Genomic DNA, 25172 nt, shown 5'->3' on the forward strand with positions numbered 1-25172 from the left:
GAAACCCACGCGGACACGGGGAGAACATGCAAACTCCGCACAGAAAGGCCCTCGCCGGCCACGGGGCTCGAACCCGGACCTTCTTGCTGTGAGGCGACAGCGCTAACCACTACACCACCGTGCCGCCCTGTAAGGGTTTGTGACTGTTCGACTGCTTCTGCTTGGAAATTACCAGGACGTTACTTTTAAAGTGAATCTCATCTATCTATATTTGCACACTTCATTTTGAATTTTAAACAACTCTCAAACCCTTTAGCGTCAAAATCATCTTTGGATTTTAGATTTCACTTTTGCCAAATACAAAACTCAAATTCAACTCCCTCGTTTTTCATTCAACTAATCAGAAGCTACATCGGATTTCACTTTCAACTAAATTTGCTCTTGAAACAGATCCTCCAGCGGATTTATTCTCAAACTTAAAGTGCCATTCCACCATTGGATGTATTCTTTGGCATAAAATACAATATATTTTGACAACATATATAAATGGTATCACTAGACAGAGAAATCTTTTAGCTTCAAAATGATATATCAAACATAATTTTTTGACAACGACAAGTATATTAATTTTGCGACCAAAGTCACCTACCCTTTTAATTTCCGCGCGTGATGTCATTGGCAGGTTCCCCTTCTTGTGTACCATGTGATGTGTGACGTGGCACATATCAGCAATGGCGGATAGAACGCGATAAAAATAATACCAATAAATCTAGCTAATACCAATAAATCTAGCTAACTGAAAGATTTACTCAATTTTTCGCTATTTTTTTGGCCCCCATATACGAGGAGAAATGACTCTCTCACTTTGGGGGTTTCCTGGTCTAAAAATAGACCGACACGTGGTACACAAGAAGGGGAACCTGCCGATGACATCACGTTTCACTACCGCGCGGAAATTAAAAGGGTAGGTGACTTTGGTCGCAAAATTAATATACTTGTCGTTGTCAAAAAATTATGTTTGATATATCATTTTGAAGCTAAAAGATTTCTCTGTCTAGTCATGTTGTCATAAAATATATTGTATTTTATGCCAAAGACGACATCCAATGGTGGAATGGCACTTTAAGTAAAAGTAGTCGCAGATTTAAAAAAAATAAAAATAAAAAATTTTGGAAACCAAATAGTGTTCGAGAAAAATGAATCCTCTTTAAACTGTCACATGGGCTTCCTGCAGTGGTGACATAGCCGATGACATCAGGTAGTGGTCGCTTGGAGCAACTCAGCCGTTTATATTCTCAGTTTACATCGTAGTTTTACAATTATTTCACCAAATTTATCAGTTTTTAAATAAAGTACGCCTCACTGTGTAGCATATAAATGCCGCAATGATGCTAAAAAAAGAAAGCACAAGCTGGAACTAGACTGCATTTCCACACAGAAAATGCAAAGTGGGCTTGATCAGCTGGAACAGAGGCTCACTGACACAAACTGGATCAGACATGAGACTTTGCGCTGCAAAAATAATTGTTTCACATAATCTATAGTGTGTGGCTGCGTGCTCTAAAACCTCGGTTTAAAATGGCTCAACTCGCAGCGTGACATGACACTTCACACTATTTTTTTTTTTTTACATGATCTACAGCTGGTGCTGGGTAGATTAACAGAGAGTGAAAGACATGGTTTAAAACTGATTTTAGAGCATGCAGCCACACACACTACACACATTCTGTAGATCACGTGTAAAACAGATTTTGCAGCGTGAAGTCTTGTGCTTCATTTTTAGCATCGTGGCATATATATGCTCCACAACGACGCATACTTTTATTTACAAACTGAAATTCAATAAAAATCCTCATAAAACTAGCAAAATTATGATGTAAACAGAGAATATAAACAGCAGAGTTGCTCCAAGTGACCACTACATGATATCACCACTTCAGGAAGCCTATGTGACATTTTAAAGAAAATTAAATTTTTCCTCAAACACTATTTGGTCTCTGAAAATTAAAGTTTGAAAATAAATCCACTGGAGGATCCCTTTAAGGGACTAGGTGCAGCTTTCGCATCTACACCGGCCCGTTGTGAGAAACGGCGATAACCCTGGGACGAAATATTATTTCAATCATTAGAAAAACACTTCACACACATCGTTAATAAACTAGTGACTCTGTCGGTCGCATCTGGACAGCAGTGAAGCAACAGGGAATCAAAATTTCTTTCAATAAAACATGACCTGATAGTGAACAACGGGTGGTCAGGTACAAATCTGGATATTAGTAATTGATGGAAGCAGTGGATACATTCTCAGATGCCAGCAGCTATGGAAGCAGAGTGCAAGTGTGTGTGCGTGTGCGTGGTTTCACATGGCTTTCACTTTAATTTGCTTCATCTTCATCTGCTTCTTCTCCAGTTTCTTCTGCTCTCGACGCTGAGCAGCTTCCTGCATGAGACACACCGGAATAAGGAATCGATTATGGACAAGAATTCTTCATGGAAGAGAAGTTTCTCATACTGGTGTGTGATTGACGAGCCGATGCATGATACACACCTATAGAGCATGAAGTGATGGGATACGATACAACCGGTGAAATATGGCACGATTTGAACATTTTCTTCAACTGTAACATCATCTGCTTTGTAAATATGTAAACAAAGTCTGCAGCGTTCCAGTTCGCTTTCCAAGAGGGCGGTGCGCCGATGATTATCGTAGGCAAGTTTGTGCGCGTCACTATAGATAAAGAATCTATCGTGCAAAATTAACCACACTGGGTAACTATGCAATAAGGGCTGTAACGATACACCCAACTCACGATTCGATTCGTATCGCGATTTTTGACCCACGATTCGATACACCCACGATTTTTTTAATGTTTTTTTAAAGTAGTAAATTTGACTTAACATTTACTTACTTACATTAACTATTTAATAACAAATAATTCAGACCACTGCAGAGAATGAGTAATATGTACGCAAAAATGAACAAATGTATATCCAAAGATTGTTTTATTTCTCAAAATAATACTGCTGAGCCAGAAGCTCTGTTTTTTTTTCGGTTCTGAAAAAGTCATTTTTCCAAATCGTGTAAATCCGTTAAGATTTTTTTTTTTTTTGGGGGGGTGGCTCTCTCACTGTCTCACTCTCATAGGGCCAATGATTTTCTGTGATCGCGGAAAACAGATGGAAATTACGGAATTTTTATAGTGAAACATTGCTCGCGTGTCAAAATGTAACTGCCGCAGAAGGCTTCCGCCCAAGCAGATGCTCAGTGTTGCCAGATATTGCTAATGTTTTCCACCTCAAAATATGTTCAAAACCAGCCAAAAAGCACCTAAAACCGCCCAATCTGGCAACACTGCATGCCTTTCCGGTCAAGTGATTGTGATTGGCTTGTGGCACACCTAGCCAGCCAATGAGCTGCTTGTTTACAGATTCGCTCCCCGCGTCGCAACCAGAATGGCGACCGCTTAAAAGAAATGAATGCTCTGCCAGTGGTGAGTGTGGACGTTGCGTGACTCGCAGAAGATTGTCGCAGGTCGGCGAAAAAAACGACTTACTAATAGATATAAAAAATAAAAGTAATTTAAGTAAGTTTAAAATGTAATTTAAATAAAAAGTAAAGTATTCATAAATTGAAGTTTGGAAGCACCTCTGTTTTTGGGCTGAGGAGAAGTTTGAAAGGGTGTACCGCGATTCTGCCTTCTTGTATCGCGACACGGATCGTGGCTCTGTGTATCGCGATTTCGATACGCATATTGTTACAGCCCTACTATGCAAGGTAGATTACTTTTGTAAAATAAAGTCAGCAAATCTGAAACTTAAGTTAACCAGTTTAATACAATGCTTCATCAGGTCACGCCTACACGCCTTTGCGCACCTCGAACCGTCACCTGCATCCACGAACATCACGTGCTGAAAGAATGTTTTGCAACCGTTTGCCAGCGTGTTTTTTTTAATTAAATTCTTTCAGCACTTACATCCATCTACTGCTCATCAACATGACAATCTAACATTAGTTAATAATTTTATTTAACCAGGAAAGACTTGTATAGGACCAGAGATGGAAAAAAAAAAAACTAAACACCCTGTGTCCGAAATCACTCACTCATTCACTACTCCCTGTATAGGGAATTACTATATAGAGGACTATGTAGTGAGCTCATGGAAAACAGAGGAGAGGGAAGGGGGGAAAAAAAAAAACCACACTACTCCACCGCACCGTTATTTGCGTCATTACTGTCGCACGATTAAAACGTGCCAGATCAGTCGGCTAGTGGGTTTTCAAAAATAATAAAATACGTATATTATACTGAGCGTATTTCCCGAATCAATAAATACAAAGTACTTTTGTGTCTGCTGCATTTTAAATCAAGGCTCAACACTTTCTTCTTCGCCCTTTATTAAACCAAATTTGAGGCTTTTGAATAATTCCTGCTTCTACACTGGAACTTTCATTCTTGTATTTTATCTGTCAGTCATTCTATTTCAGCTTATTTTCTATTCTCTTACCATTTTTAATTGTACTTGAATGTAGAGCCCTGCACTCCCGCGGGAGTCCCGCGGGACCCGATGCAAAGCAGTGTGGTGCGGGACAAATTTTGAAAGCTCATTGCAGATGTGGGCGGGAGGGGGAGTGCACAATGCGGGAGCGGTGATAAGCTGCAGTCCCGCTAACTAAAAACATGTTTAAAATAAAATTTATAAATTATTAATTTATGTCTATCATATATAATTTGTACTGGATATTTTATTTGGCATTAATAACATTTTAAGATGCCTAAATTTGCGGATGTGGTCTAATCTCGCGTACACATCTGAAAACATCGTGGTTTGAACGGTGTTGGTTCAAATCAACTTGGTTCAGACTAAGTTGGTACTACAGCTTTGGGAAACAGTCGTTTTTTGGATGTTAGCTAGTTCAAACTTGCATCATACTATACTGGTTTAATGCTAACTTGGTTGGTTGTTTGGGAAACACACCCCTGAACATGAGCTGTAGATATTTATGCTCAAATCCACTCAAAGTAGGGGGCGGGGCACCATCACACTGTGTCTTTAAATTATATTAAATTTCTTATAGGCCTACTTGTATTTCCTAGAATGTAAATGTGAGGAGTGACATATAAGCTATGTGCAATGTACAATATTCTTAATATCCACTGTAGATTTTGGTAGGTGTGTTGGGTATCTCTGTAAAGCCTCAGCTGCGCATGCCGCCTGGCAACGCGCACCCTCGCTACGTGCGCTAGGTGAAGGATCGGTCAGTGGAGAGCTCAGTTAAGCTCAGCATGTTTAATTCCCCAAGCCAATGACAAGAACTTTCGTGAGAAATAACGCGAACGTCTGCATCATGCGGGATTTGCGGGCGGGAGCGGGACAAAATATGGCAGGCGCGGGTGGGAGCGGGACTGAAAATCATAATTCTTTGCGGGAGCGGGCCTGAAAATTCTGTCCCGCACAGACCTCTACTTGAATGTCCATTTATAATGCGTTTCTTCCTCTGTCCATTCACTCCAACACACTACATTACTCTCGATGCTGCACTGGTTGCTCCTCTCCATCACCTGTCTTTTTTTTTTTCCAGCACAACCGCAATGCATGATGGGATACATTTCTTGGTTAGTGACCATCGGTTGTACACTACTTTTCATGATGCACTTGGAGTGCACTATACAGGGCGTAATAATTCTCACTATACATTCGAACAGCACTACAAAATATAGCGACCTCGCTATATAGTGAGTTGGGAGTGATTTCGGACACGGGGATCGAGATTAAAAGTCTCTTTCACAAGAGCGTCCTGGCCAAGACGGGCAGCAGCACAGTTAACAAAAGCATAGAGCCAAAACGTACATCCATACACACAAACATTACATAATTTACAAAACAAGTTACACAATGAAGAGATTAAATTATCAACAGAAGCTCATTAAGAATCAGTATACCAAAAAGTCAGGCAAAGCATCTACAGCTAGAAGTTTCTCTCTGCAAATCATTTAAACTAATAATAATAGCGTTAATCATTAATATCAGTCCGGTTAGATTAGATCTAGTCTAACATGTTAACGTGACTATTTTTTATAGATCCATCAGGCCTAATTTTTGACTGAGTTTGTTTCGTCCTCAACTTCTAGACCTGCTTGTGTCCTGGCAAACAGAGATGCTCGGTTCCGTGAGCCCTTTGCTGCTCTTAGACTACGTTCAGACTGCACCCTGAAACGACCCATATCCGATTTTTTTGCCCATATGCGACCTGTATCCGATTTGTTATTGACAATCTGAACGACACAGATCCGATTTTTTCACACGCGACCCAGGCTGCTTGGATATGTGGTCCTAATTCCGATGCATATCCGTTATTTTCACATGCGACTGCAGTCTGACCGGACAGGTCGCATTCATGCGACCTACACGTCATCAACAAGAGACAAACGTCACTATTCTGCGTTGGCTAATCCCGCCTCTTTGGTGGAAAACAACATTTGTACAGTTTTCAGAATTTAAATAGACTTTTATAGAATTGATCAAGCTAATGGTGGATTTCGGCCGTCAGACATTCTGTCGCATGTCCCAGACCCGGTGAAACGTAACTGAATTGTCTTGGCCAGCCCTAAGGGTCCCATCTGCATCTCATCATTGCTGAGGAGTGTGCTCCCATCACCCAATCAAGCATCCAGCCAGAGCAGGTCATGATATATTTTACCATATTAACATGCCATTGTTGTGTGTTATGCCTGATGTAAAGACTCTCGTCTCTGCGAGCCGACCACACAGATTTAATACTTGTCATTTTTAGGGCATACCTAACAACGTGTTTTCTTTCTCTCTCTCTTCCCCCCCCCCCCAATCTGTCCCTCTGAGTTACATGTTGGTCCTGGGATTGAGATGCTGGCCTCTTCTGCCCCTCGGACCTGCTTGATCCATCCTGGTGCCCTGTGTCTGGTCGGAGTTTTATCGCCCCACTCCTGTGAAGGACGGCCCCATGAGGACAGTTGAGGGTTATACCTGTTAAAACTGTTAATATTATAGTCAGGCTGTCTGTTGTTGCCCAAGTGAGGATGGGTTCCCTTTTGAGTCTGGTTCCTCTCGAGGTTTCTTCCTCATGTCGTCTGAGGGAGTTTTTCCTTGCCACCGTCGCTACAGGCTTGCTCATTGGGGATAGATTAGGGATAAAATTAGCTCATGTTTTAAGTCGTTCAAATTCTGTAAAGCTGCTTTGCGACAATGTTTATTGTTAAAAGCGCTGTACAAATAAACTTGATTTGATTTGGTAGGGACCTGGATGTTAAACCATCCTGTATTACAAGATTCTAAGATTGTTCTGGAAATTTCCAGTAATTTGACACCTTCGGTCTCGTTAGTCTGCTGCCCACATTAATCAGATTATTGTGCGAGTTCCGCCGCCGCCACCACAAAAACCACATCGCCAGGTCTCGCCTCATCTCCATGCTTTACTTGCAAACATGAAGAGTGCGCTTTTTTTTGTTGTTGTTTACGTATTACGTAGATGTGCTTATTACGTGTCATTTTGCGCATGCGGGACACTTCTGGGTCGTTTTCCGTTCACATTGGAGGTCGCATACAAGTCTCATATAATTGGTAATGTGAACGGCCTAACAAAAAAATCAGATTTCACAACAAATCGGATATGGGTCGTTTCAGGTTGCAGTCTGAATGTAGTGTTTTGTGCATTTATAGGCATCGCTGCTTTTCAAATGCACCTTCTTGTACTGACTCGTGACTGGAATAAGAAAAAATGGTCGACAGAGCACATCTATGACCCCGCCCTAATAGCGTGTTGCGATTGGTTCAACATTGCAAGTCGGTTACGCTCGTCCGGCACGCTTCCTTTCCGTGGCGGAAAGTATGTTCCGGGTTCTTGGAAAGTTATGAGTAGGGTGCATGTAAATTTGGGGATGGGACTGGTATTTGAGGGCAGAGCAGGACGCAGCACCCTGGTAAAATAAACTAGCTGGAACACCAAGTCTGGTTTCTTCACAGGAAGGGGGGGAAAAAATTTTTTTGAAAAACACTAACGCAGTGATTATCTAAAAGCAACTACTCTATACTGGTTTAACTTGCATTTCAGTTGTTGTAAATAAAATAATAAACCTGACCGCTATCTATCAAAGGTGACACGTTTACAATGAAAAAAATCAAAAGACGAGATAAATCTCAATCCCAGCGCTGGATTAACATGAGCCTCATGGTCACTCGACTTGACTGATCCTGAGAAACATTTATCCTGTTATCTCGATTTTATTTTGTGCGTCTATCTCCTACCTCTAGGCGGCGCTGTCTCTCAGGGTCCTCCTCGTTCATGATCCTCTCTTTCTCTGCTCTCTTCTTCTCCTCGCGACGTGTCTGTGCAGCTTCCTGCCTCTGAGCGTGAGTCTGCTTCAAGAAGTTCTCCTCAACTCGAGCGCGGTTCCGTTCTGCCTTCATCTTTCCCTACACACACAGACACACACACTTTATAAAATAATCTTAGGTCCATATTTGCAAGCGTGTGCATATATATGTGCACTCACCTCTCTGTTGAGGCGTAACTTCTTGACTTTGTCGATGCTGTAGATCACCATGTTCATGAGTGGCAGCAGGCTGTCCATGTCTTTGGGAGAAGTGTTACCCATTCCAGGCACTAGAGACACACACACAAAGTCCGAGTTTTCATACCAAACCTGGACAGAAAACGTCCTGGTCCGATCGGTATAGCATTCTAAAACATCAAAATTAGATAAAAAGCGATGAAAAAGTAGATGATGATGAGTCCTTGATGTTTTTCCCGTCTCTCACCGTTAAATGTAAACAGCAGCGTTTTCTTGGTCTCGGGGAGCTTTAAGGGCTGACCCTCCCTAAAACACACCACAACAGCAAGAAAAAATTATTAATAATCTCTTTATCAAGGTCGTGAAGCGTCACCTTGTTTTATTTTAAAGTCCTACTTTGGTCTCTTCATCGAGACCAGTACACGGATTTAAACTTTTACTTCCCTGCTACACTCTACCATACCGTTTCATTCCATTTGCATCATGTTAACCATGCACGCACAATATTCAAAAACTACGCTTCCTGTGTTCCTTGAAGTCTCTCTTACAATCCCATATCTACAACATGAAGCATATCTGCAAAATCTACAGCATTTATTATTCATTCAGAGCGTCATCTCGTACACAGACTCAAACCCAGGTCGTATCCATACTGCTGAGAAAACGGTCCGTACAATATCTACACATGATAAACGATCAACTGTGAACTACTGCTCATTTACATATAGCCCCACTCTCGCTTATATCAGAACGCAAGCAATTGAAGGAATAGGACACGTATTATGAATGTTGACTTCAACAAATAATGAACCCTGAAACGAGTAACAGAGATGCCAACCTTTTGTGAAATCAATGTGTAGTGACCAGGGCTTTGAACCAGAATTTTTTTCCTATTGGTTCGTTCCAAACAGAAACGGAATTTTAAAGTTTCCGGTTTTGGGTTCCACCATTAAATAGATGTTCCCGAACCGGTTAGAACAAAAAAAAATTTCGTTCCCGGAACGGTTAATTACGTTCCCTGTCAGCTGTTTAACAAATGGCTATAAAATGATGTCCCTGTCTCATCCAGCTTAAGCCAAATGTAGGCTAATTCTATTACAACCTTCATTAAATAAGACAAGAAATAATTCAAAACAATTATTTCAAATGTTGGCGATTTGGATTCTCAGTATGTCTTCCCATCTACACAAACAGAAAAAGTGCCAAAAATGAAAGAGAATTCGTTTAGTGCGTTACCAAAGGCTAGTCGGGCCCTATGCATTGATAGGCTAACAGAGGTTAACGTCATTTAATGTTCGCGAGCCTCTCATTAACGTGGACAAATATATTGATATCGTGTTTGAAATTGACGTTTTTGAATAACGATAGACTGCAATATTTACCTCTTATTTAAGATGTGGAGACGTGATAGTAGTCCACCCTCCCGCTCTCTACATTCAGTCAGCGAACGTCACACAGGAAGTGAACCCCAGCGGGTCATAGAAACTTGCGCAGGAGAAGAATGACTTTTATTTGTAGGCTACGGAAACTTTGGGGAACTAAATAAAAACCAGTATTAACCGGTTACCATTATTTTCAATAAGCGTTTCTGTTCCGGAACATAAAAAATAATAAAGTTTCTGTTTTCGTTTCTGTTCCATGTGAAATAGAAAAAAGTTCCCGGTTTTCGTTTTCGTTCCTTGAACCGTTTTAAAGCCCTGATGACACATGCATACGACACATGCATAGTGACACATGCATACGAGCGGTGCGCCCACAGGGTGCATAGCGAGTCCAATCCAGCTGGGGGTTCGGGGGGCGCTGTAAGGCCCCCGAGAAAATTTTGGAAATTGGTGCTTTTTTAGGGCCATTCTGAGCGAATACAGGTGACTAAAATGAACTGGGACATGTTGGTTTTGGGGGGAGAAAATTGTTGATTTGGGTTTTTTTTTTTTCAATTATCTGAAAAATAAAACCAAACCACAATCACTCATGATTTTCTCATGAGTGATACTCATAACTCGCCACATTCACACAAAGTAAAGACTTCTCTGGTAATTTGTATACAATCAACTTTCAAACAGTGAATATTATTTTCTTAACTTTACTACACAAATGCAGATTACATACCATCAATATTTATAGATAACATACTGGAACACGCAATTAGCAATACTCAAATAGTTGTACTGGAACATGTCTACCGTATTTATCCTAATAAACGCGCCCGGGCGCGATGCAAAACATGAAGGGGGAGCGTCAATTTCGACCCTTAAATGACAAAAATCGAACATGACAAAATCATCGGAATTTAAAACATTTATTTTGAAACACATGAAAATACAGTTATATGTCCAAAAAGTCAATTAAACAATGTCCAGCTCGCTTATAAGGATAACATTGGTAAGTAAACTATTTGTAGTGACGTCACAATTCACGTCATCGTCGATGTTTATGAGCTCACAAAACAAAATGTCGTCCTCGAAACGATCCTTCACCGCTAGTTTTAAGTTAAAGGTTGTAGAACTGGCAGAGCAGAAAGGCAAACACTTAGCTGCAAAAACATTTAATGTTCACCGTAAACGTGTACAAGAGTGGTGCAAACAAAAGGTACGTCTCCACCCGTATTGATATCCGCAGCAGAGTGAATGTCCGTATTTTATACTGTCCATGTTTACTAACGCGATTTCCGGTAAAAAAAAAAAAAAAATCAGCAGTGAAATTGAACGTCTCTGTTGTGGTTTGTTGGATTTAAAGTTTGTTAAATGAAGAAAATGGTTGGTAAATACTATTCTAGCTCTGAAAATCGTGGAGGCGCGTCAAATAGGGAGGGCGCTTCTATAAGGATAAATACGGTATTTCCTTTTTATTCCCATGATCTGTCAAGTCACTTTGATTACTTTTAATTTTTAGCAACTTCCTTTCACTTTAATCTCATTAATTTCAAGTCAGATTACTGATTCAGTTCTGATTGATTTACTTCAGAAGACGACTGTTTCAGTTCCAACAGTTTTTCTTTAGTAGCATGTTTGTGAGGTTACAGCACCCCGACAGCCCCTCAATACCTAGTGACATGGGCTGCTCGACATTCCATCGCGGCATCGATAATTAATTCGCGCATGCACAGAACGCTTGTCAACAAAGATGGCGGCGCCCATCGAAGCAAACTTTGACCATAAATACAGTTAAAATATTGAATTATCAAGCGATGATTGGCCTCAAATGTACCGAACACCAGCAAAATATCGTGAACCCTTATAGATTCACGCGTTTCGAACCGCAACCATGCTAAAATCATATGAACCCCATAGAAACTGAATAAACGGTCGTAGCCTCGTAGTGCTACTGTCAAAAACGTAGTGACTATGCACGAATCGTAGTGATTGGCATCTCTGGACTAAGTAAAGAGCCGTGTTCTCCCCGAGGATTTCAAATAGCATCCATTCTGAAATAGCATCTGGCTTCTTGAAATAGCGTCAAAACCCATGCTAAATGTTTCGTAAATCTATTCAGTCGGTAAACAGGAAGTCGATGTGGGACAGGCCTGAAAACGGTATAGAACCCCAAGCTGAAGCTCAGTACCAAACATCAAGCAGTTGTGATTTGAAGTTGCTGAGAAAAGTGTTATGAAAAGTTTGTAAATACATTGCTAGTAAAGTCAAGTTTATTTGTATAGCGTTTTTAACAATAAACACTGTCGCAAAGCAGCTTTACAGAATTTGAACGACTTAAAACATGAGCTAATTTTATCCCTAATCTATCCCCAATGAGCAAGCCTGTGGCGACGGTGGCAACAGACGACAAGAGGAAGAAACCTCGAGAGGAACCAGACTCAAAAGGGAACCCATCCTCATTTGGGCAACAACAGACAGCATGACTATAACATTAACAGTCCTAACATAAAGTCAGCTTCGTTGATGCTATAAACCCCTCACCGACGGAAACCCGAGCGCAAAACCGTTCACGACAACCGCAGTCCCGAAGTCAGCAAGTCAACTGCAGTCCTCAGCCACAAAAGCACCACTGCAAGAGTCCAGAGCGTCCTCCAGGCATGACCCCCAACTGTCCACATGGGGCCGCCCTCCACAGGAGCGATGCGATGAGACGAGACTCCAACCAGACACCAGGATAGATCAGGCAGGTCCGAGGAGCAGAAGAGGCCAGCATCTCGATCCCAGGACCGACATGTAACTCAGAGGGACAGATGGACACAGTAAGTCCATGTGGTGCAGACCTGAAAACGGTATACACGGTATAGAGATCTTGCAGTCACGTGACCGGAAAGTACACAACCGCCATCGTGTCGGTCAAAAACACCGCTGAATACTGCTGCACTCGTGTACAGAATGGATCAATTTCAACCGACGGACTACACGGCTCATTTTTCTAATGAACAGATAACTAGATATATGTCTAAAATAAACGATCTACAGATTTGTGACCCTTATGGCTTTCCGGACGGAGTTTTCACGACCGGATTTTGAACTGCCAGCGGAATACCCGGACGTGTATGATTACCTCATCAACTTTCTCTCGCTGTTCAGTGGTGAAGCACTGCGTGCCTATAAATCTCTGGACAGTTTTCTTTACAGAAATTCAGGATTTGTCAGCGACTCAGATGTGGCATCTTGTAAACAAGAAAACGATCCTCACTGGATGGGTAAGTCACTTAAGTATTGAGTATAGCACTGACCAGCCGATTATAGAATAAGGTAATTCCAAATCGTCCGTGTTGTTTACATGGATCTGGCGTTGGAGAGGTAGAGGCTTGGCAGTGGAGGTTTGAGTAGCTGTTTTCTGAGCTTAGTCAACAGGCCGGCTCTGCCTGTAGCCTCACTTTTGCTTCGGCTCCCGGCGCCGCCTCCTTCACTTTGCTTCCGATAACAATCCACGGAGACCCCGCTGGTCTCGCAATCTGGTCTCGTCCGGAATGTTTTTTTTTTTTTTTTCTCGTCCGGAACGTTGTGCATGCGATGGAAATCGCTACAAGCCGTCATTTTTTGCTGGAAACCAATGTCCAGTAAGTCCATACGGTTGTAGTGGATATTGAAGTCTGGTACAGACGAACAACACGCAAAAATACACACAAAAAACATAAAAACCGTGCACAGGTAGGGAGAGCTTGTAGCCACAGCCGTTGTAGTAGAATTGTATATAGTAGGGTTTTCCAGAAGAAAAGGTAGAAGTAAAAGCAGAAGTAGAAGGCGGAATATGGCGTTTGACCGACACGATGGCGTCTGTCACAATCTGGATCGGCTGTGATGTCACATGCAAGATCTCTATAGAACCCCAAGCTGAAGTTTGGTACCAAGTGGCTCTAATTTGTGGTTGCTGAAAAAAAGGGCGTTTTGGACAGACGGAGATACGGACGGACAGAAGAAAACCAGTTTGACAGGAAACCATATTGGCCTGTGCTCTTCCTATCAAGGTCACATGATCATGTGAAAATGGTCTCTTGTGCAGATAACCAGACGCTTTAAAACATCACACACACATACATAAAACATGACAACCACTTACTCTTGCATAACTTTTGGACCAGAAAATTGGTCCGAAAAATGGATGGACTCTATTTTGTCGGCATGGTTGGTGATGTAATGTACCATCTACGAGACAAGAAAACAAATCAAACTGACTTGAGAGCAAACCTGAAACATTAGAACGCAGAAAATATTTCATAGGTCAAACTCCGTCGCGATTTTCCTCCACCTCACCTTGCTGTCCATCACTCCATCCGTGACCTCGCCCATCTCTGAAAGGATGGCCAGAGAGTCAGGGAGGCTGTACTTCACCCCTGACTTGGGCTTGTCCCCGCAGAACTCGCTCTGGAGGAGAACAAGACAGAAACGAAAAGTCAGTTTGAGAAACACACAGCTTTCTTTCGCTCCAGAGGGGAAGGGGGGGGGTGTATCCTCACCAGGTCCTGCAGCTCCTTCTGCAGGCGCCCCATGGCCTTCCGGTTTCCCACCGCAAACACAAACGTGTCCATGTCCTCGTCATTCAGAGTTACTTTGATTTGCTGTGGAGAGAAAAGTGACAAGAATAAATAAATAAAATAAATAAATAAAAGCTCCAGTTCAGGTGTGTGTATGAACATATACACCTACCACTTGATCACAAGCAGGTCTCATCATCCTGGCCAGCACATTCAGCAGATCCTGTCTTTTAAGAAACTGCAAAACAGTTCAGAGGCTGCATTTAATATCGGTGGCAATTATAGAGGTTTTTCACCCACGTGACCAAGTCATGTGATGCTGCCATTTTGGACGTCACGGCTCGAATCAGTTTGAATGCGAGGAAGGCGACAAACGAAAAACATAAAAGAAAAAGGAGCGAGATGCAGAAAACACCTTCACTATCCAGCGACGTAGGGCATTTACAGGGCGAGCAGAGGGAGAGGTATTTGCAAAAATTGAGGTTAGCAGGCTTAGAGAACGACGTTTACCTGCTTCCACCAGGATTGTTCACTGACGTACGGAAGTACACGAAGCCCTTGTCTTTACCTGACTTCGGCCCACATGATACCTGTATACCTATGTCGTTAAAAACCCATCGCCATACACAGGTATTGATCTGAAAGCGTATACGAGTTTGGATGCCTACAAATATTTTGTGTCAGGCTGGGTAACATGCCTACATCAGCGGGTCGTCCCTGGAGCCGGTGGTCGCCATCTTATTACAGCTAAGGTTTGTTCACATTTTCATTTACTTTCGGTCCTCAGGATAAACAAAATGTTATTAAATGTCATTGAAATAACTTCTTAGTCTGTTGAGACATGGCCCGTTATAAATTTGCTGTTACCAGGCAATGACCAAGAACTGTATTATTAGGGTCGGTGTCTGTGTTGTAGCAGTGTACTAGCAGCTAGCTGTTAGCACTAGCTAATGTCAACAACATAGTAGCTAGTATGTTACTGTCGCAATGTTTACGTTCAGTCAGTTGGATGACTGTTAAAACCTTTCAGTCTCAAGTTTTTCCTTTACTGGATTTACTAGTTTACGGAGCCTGCCCGAGCTAGCGCGCTCGCTCCCAGCCTGCCCGAGCTAGCGCGCTAGCTCAGTAAACTAGTAAATACAGTAAAGGAAAAACTTGAGACTGAAAGGTTTTAACAGTCATCCAACTGACTGAACGTAAACATTGCTACAGTAACATACCAGCTACTATGTTGTTGACATTAGCTAGCTTGACCTTCAAAATGGCGGACACCGGGGCGTCACGTGACCCTGTGACGTCAGGTGAAAAACCCCTATACATACAACTTTTTCAATTAGGGATGGCGAAAACTAAAAAAAATCTTGACCGACCACCGAGCCTCATTAGCCGGTTAAAGTCGGTTAACCTACAAGTTTAAAATTCTAGAATTGGAATTATTAGAATCTATTGTAAATCTAACCGCGAGCATCCGCGCATTCAGTCCCAGTCGCTGCCCTCCACTCAGATTACCTTTTCTACACCGCGAAACATTTAGTCAAACGCGGCACTGATGTCGAGGGGTTTGTATTGGAGCGGAGGACAAATGGCTCCAGCTTAGAGACGGTTTCAGTTGGCTGTGATGGCGCTGAAAATAAAGTCAAGTGCTAGAAGAAGTACATAACATTCAGTGATGGGAATAACAGCATTAAAATAAAGGCTGTTATAACGCCGGGTAATCTAATTAATTAGCTACAATCGTTATAACGCCGTTACCAATATCAACACGCCATTACTGCATGGTATTGAAGTTGCTCTGAAGCCGTCACCGACTTGGCTCACAGACATAAAAGCTGCGTTTGTCACTCCCCCTCCGACACCGCTGTCATTTCATTCTCTCCCCTTCCCTCCAAAAGTCGGCATCTGCGCCTTTAGTTTGTGTGGAGAGATATGATCTGCAATAACATGCATTGTTGGCTACAGACCGAAACATACTTTCAGAATGCACTGGCCAAGGCAGGACTAAACTCCATGTGCCTTCTAATAATAATTAAAAAAAAAAAAAAAACAGAATAGTAATCTGTAAGCTAAAAAGCCTGTGTCTAGACTTTTCTTTCGCCGAGTGGCAGCTGTCTTCAACTGGGGCGGGACAGCGGGACATGACTGAATGGGTGTTTCTGATTTGTCAGCTGTCGTCCTTACACCGCATGGCATGCCCCAAGCATTTACAACACAGAATTCCAGGTTCTCCGCTCCAAAATCGGCAGCTTCAAAACGATTGATTTTTTTTTTTAACCGACAACCAAAAAAAAAAAAAAATTAACCGGTTGACGTTGATTCGGTCAACCACCGGTCAAACGGTCATCGGTTAACATCCCTATTTTCGATGGAATAAAAACGTGTTCTATTCCCTGCTAGCGGGTTTCATAGTATGCAATATTGTTCGCATATTGCTTATTCTACGTGTATTACGTCACTCTACACACAGGGTATCTGCACATTTCTGATAACCAAAAATAATACTTTTTAAGGCCATTTTAAGACCTGTGAGAATAAAAAATAAGACCACTACCGCGGGGAAAAAATACTTTAAAAAAAAAAAAAATCAGACTCTAGGCTATTATGGTCAAAGCATATTTATATTTTAATCAGTGCATCTCCAGTTTACGAACAGAATCTTGTCTTTCCCGCAAGTAAACGATTTTGCATATTCAGAATCAGGGAACATTGCCCTGAAGACGGTGCCCACGTCTTCGTTCGAATTGTAGGAGTGGTGTCGGTCAATCGTTTGCAGAACCCGCAGTATTTCAGCCTTAAGTGTAGCGGTCGAGGCGAAAGCACCGAAGGCACTTGTGCTGGGAGAAGTAGGCACCGAAGGGAAAGCGGGCTTTGCGCTAACGTTTGCAACCGGTGCTGCAAACATCTGCATGGGAACTGTTGTTACCTGACTGGCAGCAAAGCGTTTATGCTTTTCCCCTTTCATGTGAGCGTCAAGGGCAGTAGAGCCCATTGTTCCCAACTTTATGTCTGTCTTTCTTGCAGAGTTTACACCGAGCTTCATTTTCGGACGTTGCTTTTGACAACCAACAGCTATATTTCTGGTCCTCAAGCCACTTGTCCCTAAACTTACACTTCCCCATCCTACATGTCTGCCACGCTAAAGAAACCACTTCTTCGTCTTTTCCCACAACACTATAAGGAAAACACCGCCCCCTAAGTGTTGTGTGACGCCTGTACTTTTAGGTACAGAGTAGGGCTGGGTATCACCAGATACCTCACGATATGAAACTATGGCGATATTTTGCCCACGATAACGATATCATCATGGTACAGCAATTCTGCGATAATTGATATATTGCAAGAAATTTCAACCACATCACGATATCTGTGTCACTGAAGAAAACCAGAATTTATTGACCACTGTAAAATTACATTTCACATACATAACTACACACTCCAGCCGAGAGACATAATCCCTCCAGCGTGTCCTGGGTCTTCCCCGGGGCCTCCTCCCGGGGGGACATGCCTGGAACACCTCCCCAGGGAGGCGTCCAGGAGGCATCCGAAAAAGATGCCCGAGCCACCTCAGCTGATTCCACTTGATGTGGAGGAGCAGCGGCTCTACTCCGAGCTCCTCCCGAGTGACTGTGCTTCTCACCCTATCTCTAAGGGAGCGCCCAGCCACCCTGCGAAGGAAACTCATTTCGGCCGCTTGTATCCGCGATCTTGTTCTTTCTGTCATTACCCAAAGCTCATGACCATAGGTGAGAGTCGGAACGTAGATCGACCGGTAAATTGAGAGCTTCGCCTTTTGGCTCAGCTCCTTCTTCACCACGACGGACCGGTAAAGCGACCGCATCACTGCGGAGGCTGCACCGATCCGCCTGTCGATCTCACGCTCCATCCTTCCCTCACTCGTGAACAAGATCCCAAGATACTTAGGCCAAATCCCATTTCACCCCTTGGACCAACCCCTTGGCCCTTCCCCTCCATTTTGCGCGTTCACGTGAAGGGGTAGAGGTATCCCAATCCCAGTTAATGCGGAGGGGTAGGGGAAGGGGTAGGGCTTCTGTACCCCTCCAAACGGAGATTTTCCTGGAGCTGACTCCGAACGAAGGGGTTTGAGTGATTTCCCACAATGCCATGCGGATTTCAGCGAGATTTCATGCGGATTTCAGAAAGATGGCGGTTCCCGCGGCGAAAGATTGTCATAAGTGTATTTTCTCCATTATTTACGTGTTTTAAGTTGTTATCCAGAGGAAACACGCCGCTTGATTCGCTTTCGAGCTGAGAATGAGCAGCGATTTCTGAAATCCAAGCTGCTGCTAAAAAGCTTTGGGAGTGAGTATTGTTTTCGGTTGCTTTACTGCGTACGTTTTGTTCTGTTATTCTCGCTTTTATTGTTTACATGAGTGTTCTGACACCTCATTCTGTCAGATGTGGTGCACGAAGCGCCAAAGATATCCCATTCAGTGGTGTTAGTTAACAAATCACACCCTGCCAGCAGAGATTTCTGGTTCTGCCTCTGGCTCTGACTGTAGCGGCTGGTCGCAGCCAATGACGCATTTGGTCGCGTTTTGCTAACGTAAACGCTGACGGAGGTACGTGATGACGTATGCGATCGTTGAAGGGCTATCCCAATACGTAGGGGTTGAATTTCAAGCCCTATCCCTTGTAGCTCAGTTTCAAGGGGAAGGGCCAAGGGGAAGGCGGAGGGGAAGGGGGAGGTGTAGGGGTAGAAATTAGAATTGGGATTGGGCCTTAAACTCCTCCACTTGAGGCAGGACTTCTCCACCAACCTGGAGAGGGCAAGCCACCCTTTTCCGGTCGAGAACCATGGCCTCGGACTTGGAGGTGCTGATTCTCATCCCAGCAGCTTCACACTCGACTGCAAACCGCCCCAGTGCATGCTGAAGGTCCTGGTTTGAAGAAGCCAACAGGACAACATCATCCACAAAAAGCAGAGATGAAATCCTATGGTTCCCAAACAGGATTCCTTCCGGCCCCTGGCTGCGCCTAGAAATTCTGCCCATAAAAATTATGAACAGAACCGGTGACAAAGGGCAGCCCTGCCGGAGTCCAACATGCACTGGGAACAGGTCTGACTTACTGCCGGCAATGCGAACCAGACTCCTGCTCCGTTCGTACAGGGACCGGACAGCCCTTAGCAAAGAGCCCCGAACCCCATACTCCCGAAGCACCCCCCACAGAATACCACGGGGGACACGGTCGAATGCCTTCTCCAGATCCACAAAACACATGTGGACTGGTTGGGCAAACTCCCATGAACCCTCGAGCACCCTATGAAGGGTATAGAGCTGGTCCAGTGTTCCACGACCAGGACGAAAACCGCATTGTTCCTCCTGGATCCGAGGTTTGACTATTGGTCGAATTCTCCTCTCCAGTACCCTGGAGTAAACCTTCCCTGGGAGGCTGAGAAGTGTGATTCCCCTATAATTGGAGCACACTCTCCGGTCCCCTTTCTTAAAAAGAGGGACCACCACCCCAGTCTGCCACTCCAGAGGCACTGTCCCTGACCGCCACGCGATGTTGCAGAGGCGTGGAAGGAATACTTTGGGGATGATTTTATTATTTGAAAAAATATCGATATTCAAATTTTGAGTATCGATATCGAATCGGAAGACAAAGTATCGCGATATATCGCCGTATCGATATTTTTGCACACCCCTAGTACAGAGCGGTCTTTTTGCCATCTTCTTGTTACACATTGACATGCGCTGTTTGAACAACGTTAGCACGGAAAAAAAAAAAAAAAATGTACAAACATTTTTGTGCCCCGATGAAATTTAATGCCACCCATATGAAAATTAATGCCACACTTCGAAATATTAGCAAAATATAAGGCTATTTAAGGCCTTAAACGCCATATACTGTATATCAGACTTTTTCAGACTTTTTAAGGATCCGCGGACACCCTGTACACAATGGAGAATGAGCGTTGAATATGGTTTACGACATCGCACGTCGGAGGCGCAGGCGACTGGGACGATTTGTAAACAAACATGGCCGCCAGGGTTGTTTCGTTAAATACAGAAGATTTTGAAAGACAAAGACGCATTGGACATGCCATAACTTCACTAGAATGTGCAGAAATATAGAAAATTCTAAAGGGTTCGCAAACTTTCAAGCACCACTCTAACAATAATAATGGCTTTTTCATGGTATCTCATACGCTCCATTCAGCTAGCATGATACTGAACAACTCGTTCAATATAATGCGAGCTGAAGGAAATATCTCCGATAGCCATGTTCACACACTCACAATCATCACAGGGGCTAATTTTGTCTTGCAGACATCAGAAAGCTGATCAGTGAACTGTTAACCTGTTTCATCAAGTTATGAACTGACTTTATTGCACCAGGAACTCGCTTCCTCCCTTTTTACGACGTACAAGCGGACTCCAACGTATCAAGGAGCCGAACGCCAGAAATTACATCCCTTTTTTTCTCCTTTATATAATAAAGTATTGAAATTGGCACCAATTTATTTATTTTTAGACTTTTCAGTACTCTGTAGCACCAATATACTTCAACTAGTGCCTTTCTGGTGCCCAGCCATAGTGATAGATTTAGACTTAAATGGATTTAGATCCAGTACGAAGTGAAAGAAACATGTCTTGGCTAAGAAACCGAGGAGAATGTTTAATTTTTGGCTGAACCCTTCATTCACCTTGAGCTGAATGAGCATGCCTTCACAGCAGACACGTCCTGAGCACCACAGGTTGTAGATATGCTCGTTCTCCTGGTTCAGCTTCCCCGTGCTGGTGGGCTCCTTACTCGTCCCGTCATCACCTGGATATCACAGAACAAAAATCAGCCTCAAAGTGATCAATCTCGACAATAAGGGGAAAAAAAAAGTGTCATTAAAAACTATGCAGAATCAATAATATCACCACCCTGAACTCAGTGTAACATAACCCGTGACCTAACGTTAACCTGATTACAAGTTTAGAACGAGACAGTAAAGCAGAGGGAAGTCTGAGAACGGTCATGAGGAAGCGAGATGCTCACCGACGAGGGCGAAGTTGCTCTCCAGCAGCTCTCTGTGCGAGTTAAACCAGGCCTGAGCCAGCCTGTTGTTCTTGTTCTTGCCAATAATGTAATTCATGATGTAAGCCAGGAGTCCCGTCACCATCAGGATCTCCATGTAGTAGCTCTCCCAGCTGTTTTGCAGATGTGCTGGAACCTAACACGCATTAGTAGAACATCGGTCATCGAGTACTGATGTGTAAGCGTGGTACGTTTGCATGCACGACTGTCACGACGTTCTTACCTTCTGGTAGATGAGTGTGTCCTTGTTGGACGGGCTGGTCGTAATGTGGCCTTCAAACTCCTCGTTGTCGTAAGTATCCTGATCCTGTAAAAGCCCATAGCTGCGTTCAGTTAAATTAAAGGGATCCTGAACATATGAGTGCTTTCTAATGAATCATTTCTGAATAAATCTCGATTGAAAATAAAGCAGATGGTCTAATTCTAATTAAAACCCATGTACTCTTCACCTTCCCTAACCACAGGACTCATACACTACGTTCACACTGCAAGGCTTAGGCCCAATCCCAATTCTAATTTCTACCCCTACCCCTTCCCCTTGGCCCTTCCCCTTGAAACTGAGCTACAAGGGATAGGGCTTGAAATTCAACCCCTACGTATTGGGATAGCCCTTCAACGATCGCATACGTCATCGCGTACCTCCGTCAGCGTTTACGTTAGCAAAACGCGACCAAATGCGTCATTGGCTGCGACCAGCCGCTACAGTCAGAGCCAGAACCAGAAATCTCTGCTGGCAGGGTGTGATTTGTTAACTAACACCACTGAATGGGATATCTTTGGCGCTTCGTGCACCACATCCGACAGAATGAGGTGTCAGAACACTCATGTAAACAATAAAAGCGAGAATAACAGAACAAAACGTACGCAGTCAAGCAACCGAAAACAATACTCACTCCCAAAGCTTTTTAGCAGCAGCTTGGATTTCAGAAATCGCTGCTCATTCTCAGCTCGAAAGCGAATCAAGCGGCGTGTTTCCTCTGGATAACAACTTAAAACACGTAAATAATGGAGAAAATACATTTATGACAATCTTTCGCCGCGGGAACCGCCATCTTTCTGAAATCCGCATGAAATCTCGCTGAAATCCGCATGGCATTGTGGGAAATCACTCAAACCCCTTCGTTCGGAGTCAGCTCCAGGAAAATCTCTGTTTGGAGGGGTACAGAAGCCCTACCCCTTCCCCTCCGCGTTAACTGGGATTGGGATACCCCTACCCCTTCACGTGAACGCGCAAAATGGAGGGGAAGGGCCAAGGGGTTGGTCCAAGGGGTGAAATGGGATTCGGCCTTAATGCTCAATTCCGATTTTTTTGTGAGGTCGTTCACATTAAAGGAAAAGGCAACTTTTGTACAAAACCAGGTGTGTAATAGGAGAAAAACATATACGTAATCAATTCCGTTAATTATTTCCATTATATATCGAACATGAAAAATATATTTTTAACTTTGAAATCATGAATTGACACAGAGGAGTCGAAGTTGGAGGAGGCAGCCATTTTGAGATTGTGGGCAACTATAAACCAATCAGAATCTTTCGTTAATGCGCCTCCCTCTGATCTGTGACGTCACTGGGCCCATGAAAACAGTGTTTACAAGCAGATCACTGTGATTAGGAGTCCCGGCGGGTGGCTTGTATTCGATTCGTTTATATCCCGACCTTGTCAGCTGTCAGATTTATGTTCATGGACCCGGTAAGCTGGTAAATAATTTTTTTTTTTTTTTTCTTTACCAAATTCTAACAGAAAACGAGAGCGCCCGAAAGGGAAAACCGAGCCGCGCCGCTTCACGCATGCGCAGTAGGCTTGGTAGGACAAATCCAAATAGGAGTCATTCAGGATTCAGCCATGTTTTTGCTCCGTGTTTTTACTCGACCAAAGTTCTACAGTATTATGAGCTTTAAGTTGCATAAATAAAACCATTTGGTGAAACTTTGAAGAAGCGATTGTACTGGTTTACCACCTTATTACCATGAAGCACTGAAGAGTTCTTTTCAGTGGTGGGCCGCATGACGTCACGCAGTAGATCAATATGGCGGAACGCATCTTCGCTGAGCTCAGCGCAAGCCCATATTATTAAAAGTTAAAAGATACTGTTATGCGGTCTGTTCTTTCTCTATAAATTCCATGATCGATTACTTTATATATTTATCTATCTATTTGTGGCGATTTTGTACAAAAGTTGCCTTTTCCTTTAACAAATATATGCGACTTGTATGTGATCCTCAGCATGAACGAAAAGCGGCCTAAAAGTGTTCCGCGTGCGCATTGCAGGATACGACGACGTCACACGCAGTGAGCATGGCCAGTGTTTACGGAAGTAACCTAAAGTTTCCTGTGTATGACAGTAGCCAGCATGGAGTACCTGGCGATGATGCAGCTGTTGTTGCGACGGAGCCAGAACATGCACAATAGCCTGATGTTAAGGAGGAGGTTGAGAAGGAAGAGGGCAAGGGTTTTGGCTCAGGCGTTCGGCGGGGTAGTGACTGCAACCTCCGTTTAAAGGAACATCAAAGCCATGTTGTAACTTTTTTTGAGAGACCCGCCGCCTACTTCAGCGCAGAATAGTGACGTTTGTGGCTTGTTGATGACGTGTAAGTCGGATGAATGCGACCTGGCAGTTCAGACTGAAGTCGCATATGAAAAGATCGGATAGGAATCGGAATTAGGACCGCATATCCAAACGGCCTGGGTCGGATTTGAAAAAAATCGGATCTGTGTCGGTCATATTGTCAATAAAAGATCGGTTACAGGTCACATATGGGCGAAAAAATCGGATCTGAGTCACTTCAGCCTGCAGTGTGAACGTAGTGATATTGCTTTTCCTTTCTAAACCATGTTTATGAAAGCACAGGTAACCCAGGCTGACGATTTGTATAAGATGTATGTACTGTATACAAAGTTAATATAAAAATAAATGAATAATTTGGACAATTGTCCAAATTTCACAAATAAAGCTTAGATTGCAAGAAAACAAGTGTACTTACCATTTCGTGCACGTATTTGGTCATTTTAAGCGTATTTTAGCCATTTTTGGGGACCCCATACTCTTCTGTTACCTAAAAAGATAGAAGGTTGGAGACTCCAGCGAATCACCACGCCAAGTCACTCTGCTTCCACCTGATTTTTTTTTTTTTTTTTACTTAAAACGAGAATTCTTCCAGATTTAAACCCACCAGGCAAAAGAAGAATGTCTAAGGATATCCAGGAGGTATTTCAATCCAAAACATCTTTTAACTAATAGTATAAATTTCACCGTTTAATTACGAAAAGCAACAGGCCAAACTTCTTGCCACGGAAAAGCCGGACGGAAACGAATACGTTACGCCACAGGAAACCCGAAACCAAACGTCATCTTGAAGCTGATTGGACCGTTACGAACAATAGATAATTCAAACACTCTTACTAGGGTGGGGTTTACATTAGACCGTATCAGCGGATCATCAGATTAACGTTTTTAAAAACGATTAGCGTGCACACAGCAACGCCAATACACGGATACGCTAATCACATGACTAATTCGGCACGCAAGTTGAAATGTGTCAGTGCGGCTCATCGCTTCCTCCTCAGCGGCTGTGCTCCAAATCACTCCGCCCTGAACAGCGAGTGCCCTCTGGAGGGTGCGCACTCCGACCCTGCGCAGCTCACAGAGTGCGCGAGTGTAGTGCACGAGCAGTGATTCGGGACTGAGCTGCTGTGCGCAAGTCACTTACCACTTGCAAGTGGAAGG

The 25172-nt window shown here is 43.3% G+C and overlaps 1 protein-coding gene across 2 annotated transcripts in view; it reads right to left on the bottom strand.

Moving 5' to 3' along the window:
- Positions 1–997: 997 nt before the first annotated feature.
- ccdc47 (coiled-coil domain containing 47) overlaps positions 998–25172 on the bottom strand; it is a 34749-nt gene continuing 10574 nt past the window's right edge. Inside the window, exons 3-13 of one of the 2 annotated variants that reach the window (XM_060902094.1) lie at positions 21671–21754; positions 21409–21583; positions 21068–21189; positions 14573–14638; positions 14383–14484; positions 14180–14290; positions 13986–14071; positions 8734–8792; positions 8469–8578; positions 8221–8388; positions 998–2380 (exon numbers count right to left, since the gene is read on the bottom strand). In XM_060902094.1, the coding sequence (XP_060758077.1) occupies positions 2300–2380; positions 8221–8388; positions 8469–8578; positions 8734–8792; positions 13986–14071; positions 14180–14290; positions 14383–14484; positions 14573–14638; positions 21068–21189; positions 21409–21583; positions 21671–21754 (1164 nt within the window). In that variant the 3' untranslated portion in view covers positions 998–2299. The other variant, XM_060902095.1, reaches the window with a different exon arrangement.

Source organism: Neoarius graeffei, chromosome 20 (genome assembly GCF_027579695.1).
Source record: "Neoarius graeffei isolate fNeoGra1 chromosome 20, fNeoGra1.pri, whole genome shotgun sequence".
Lineage (NCBI taxonomy): Eukaryota > Metazoa > Chordata > Actinopteri > Siluriformes > Ariidae > Neoarius > Neoarius graeffei.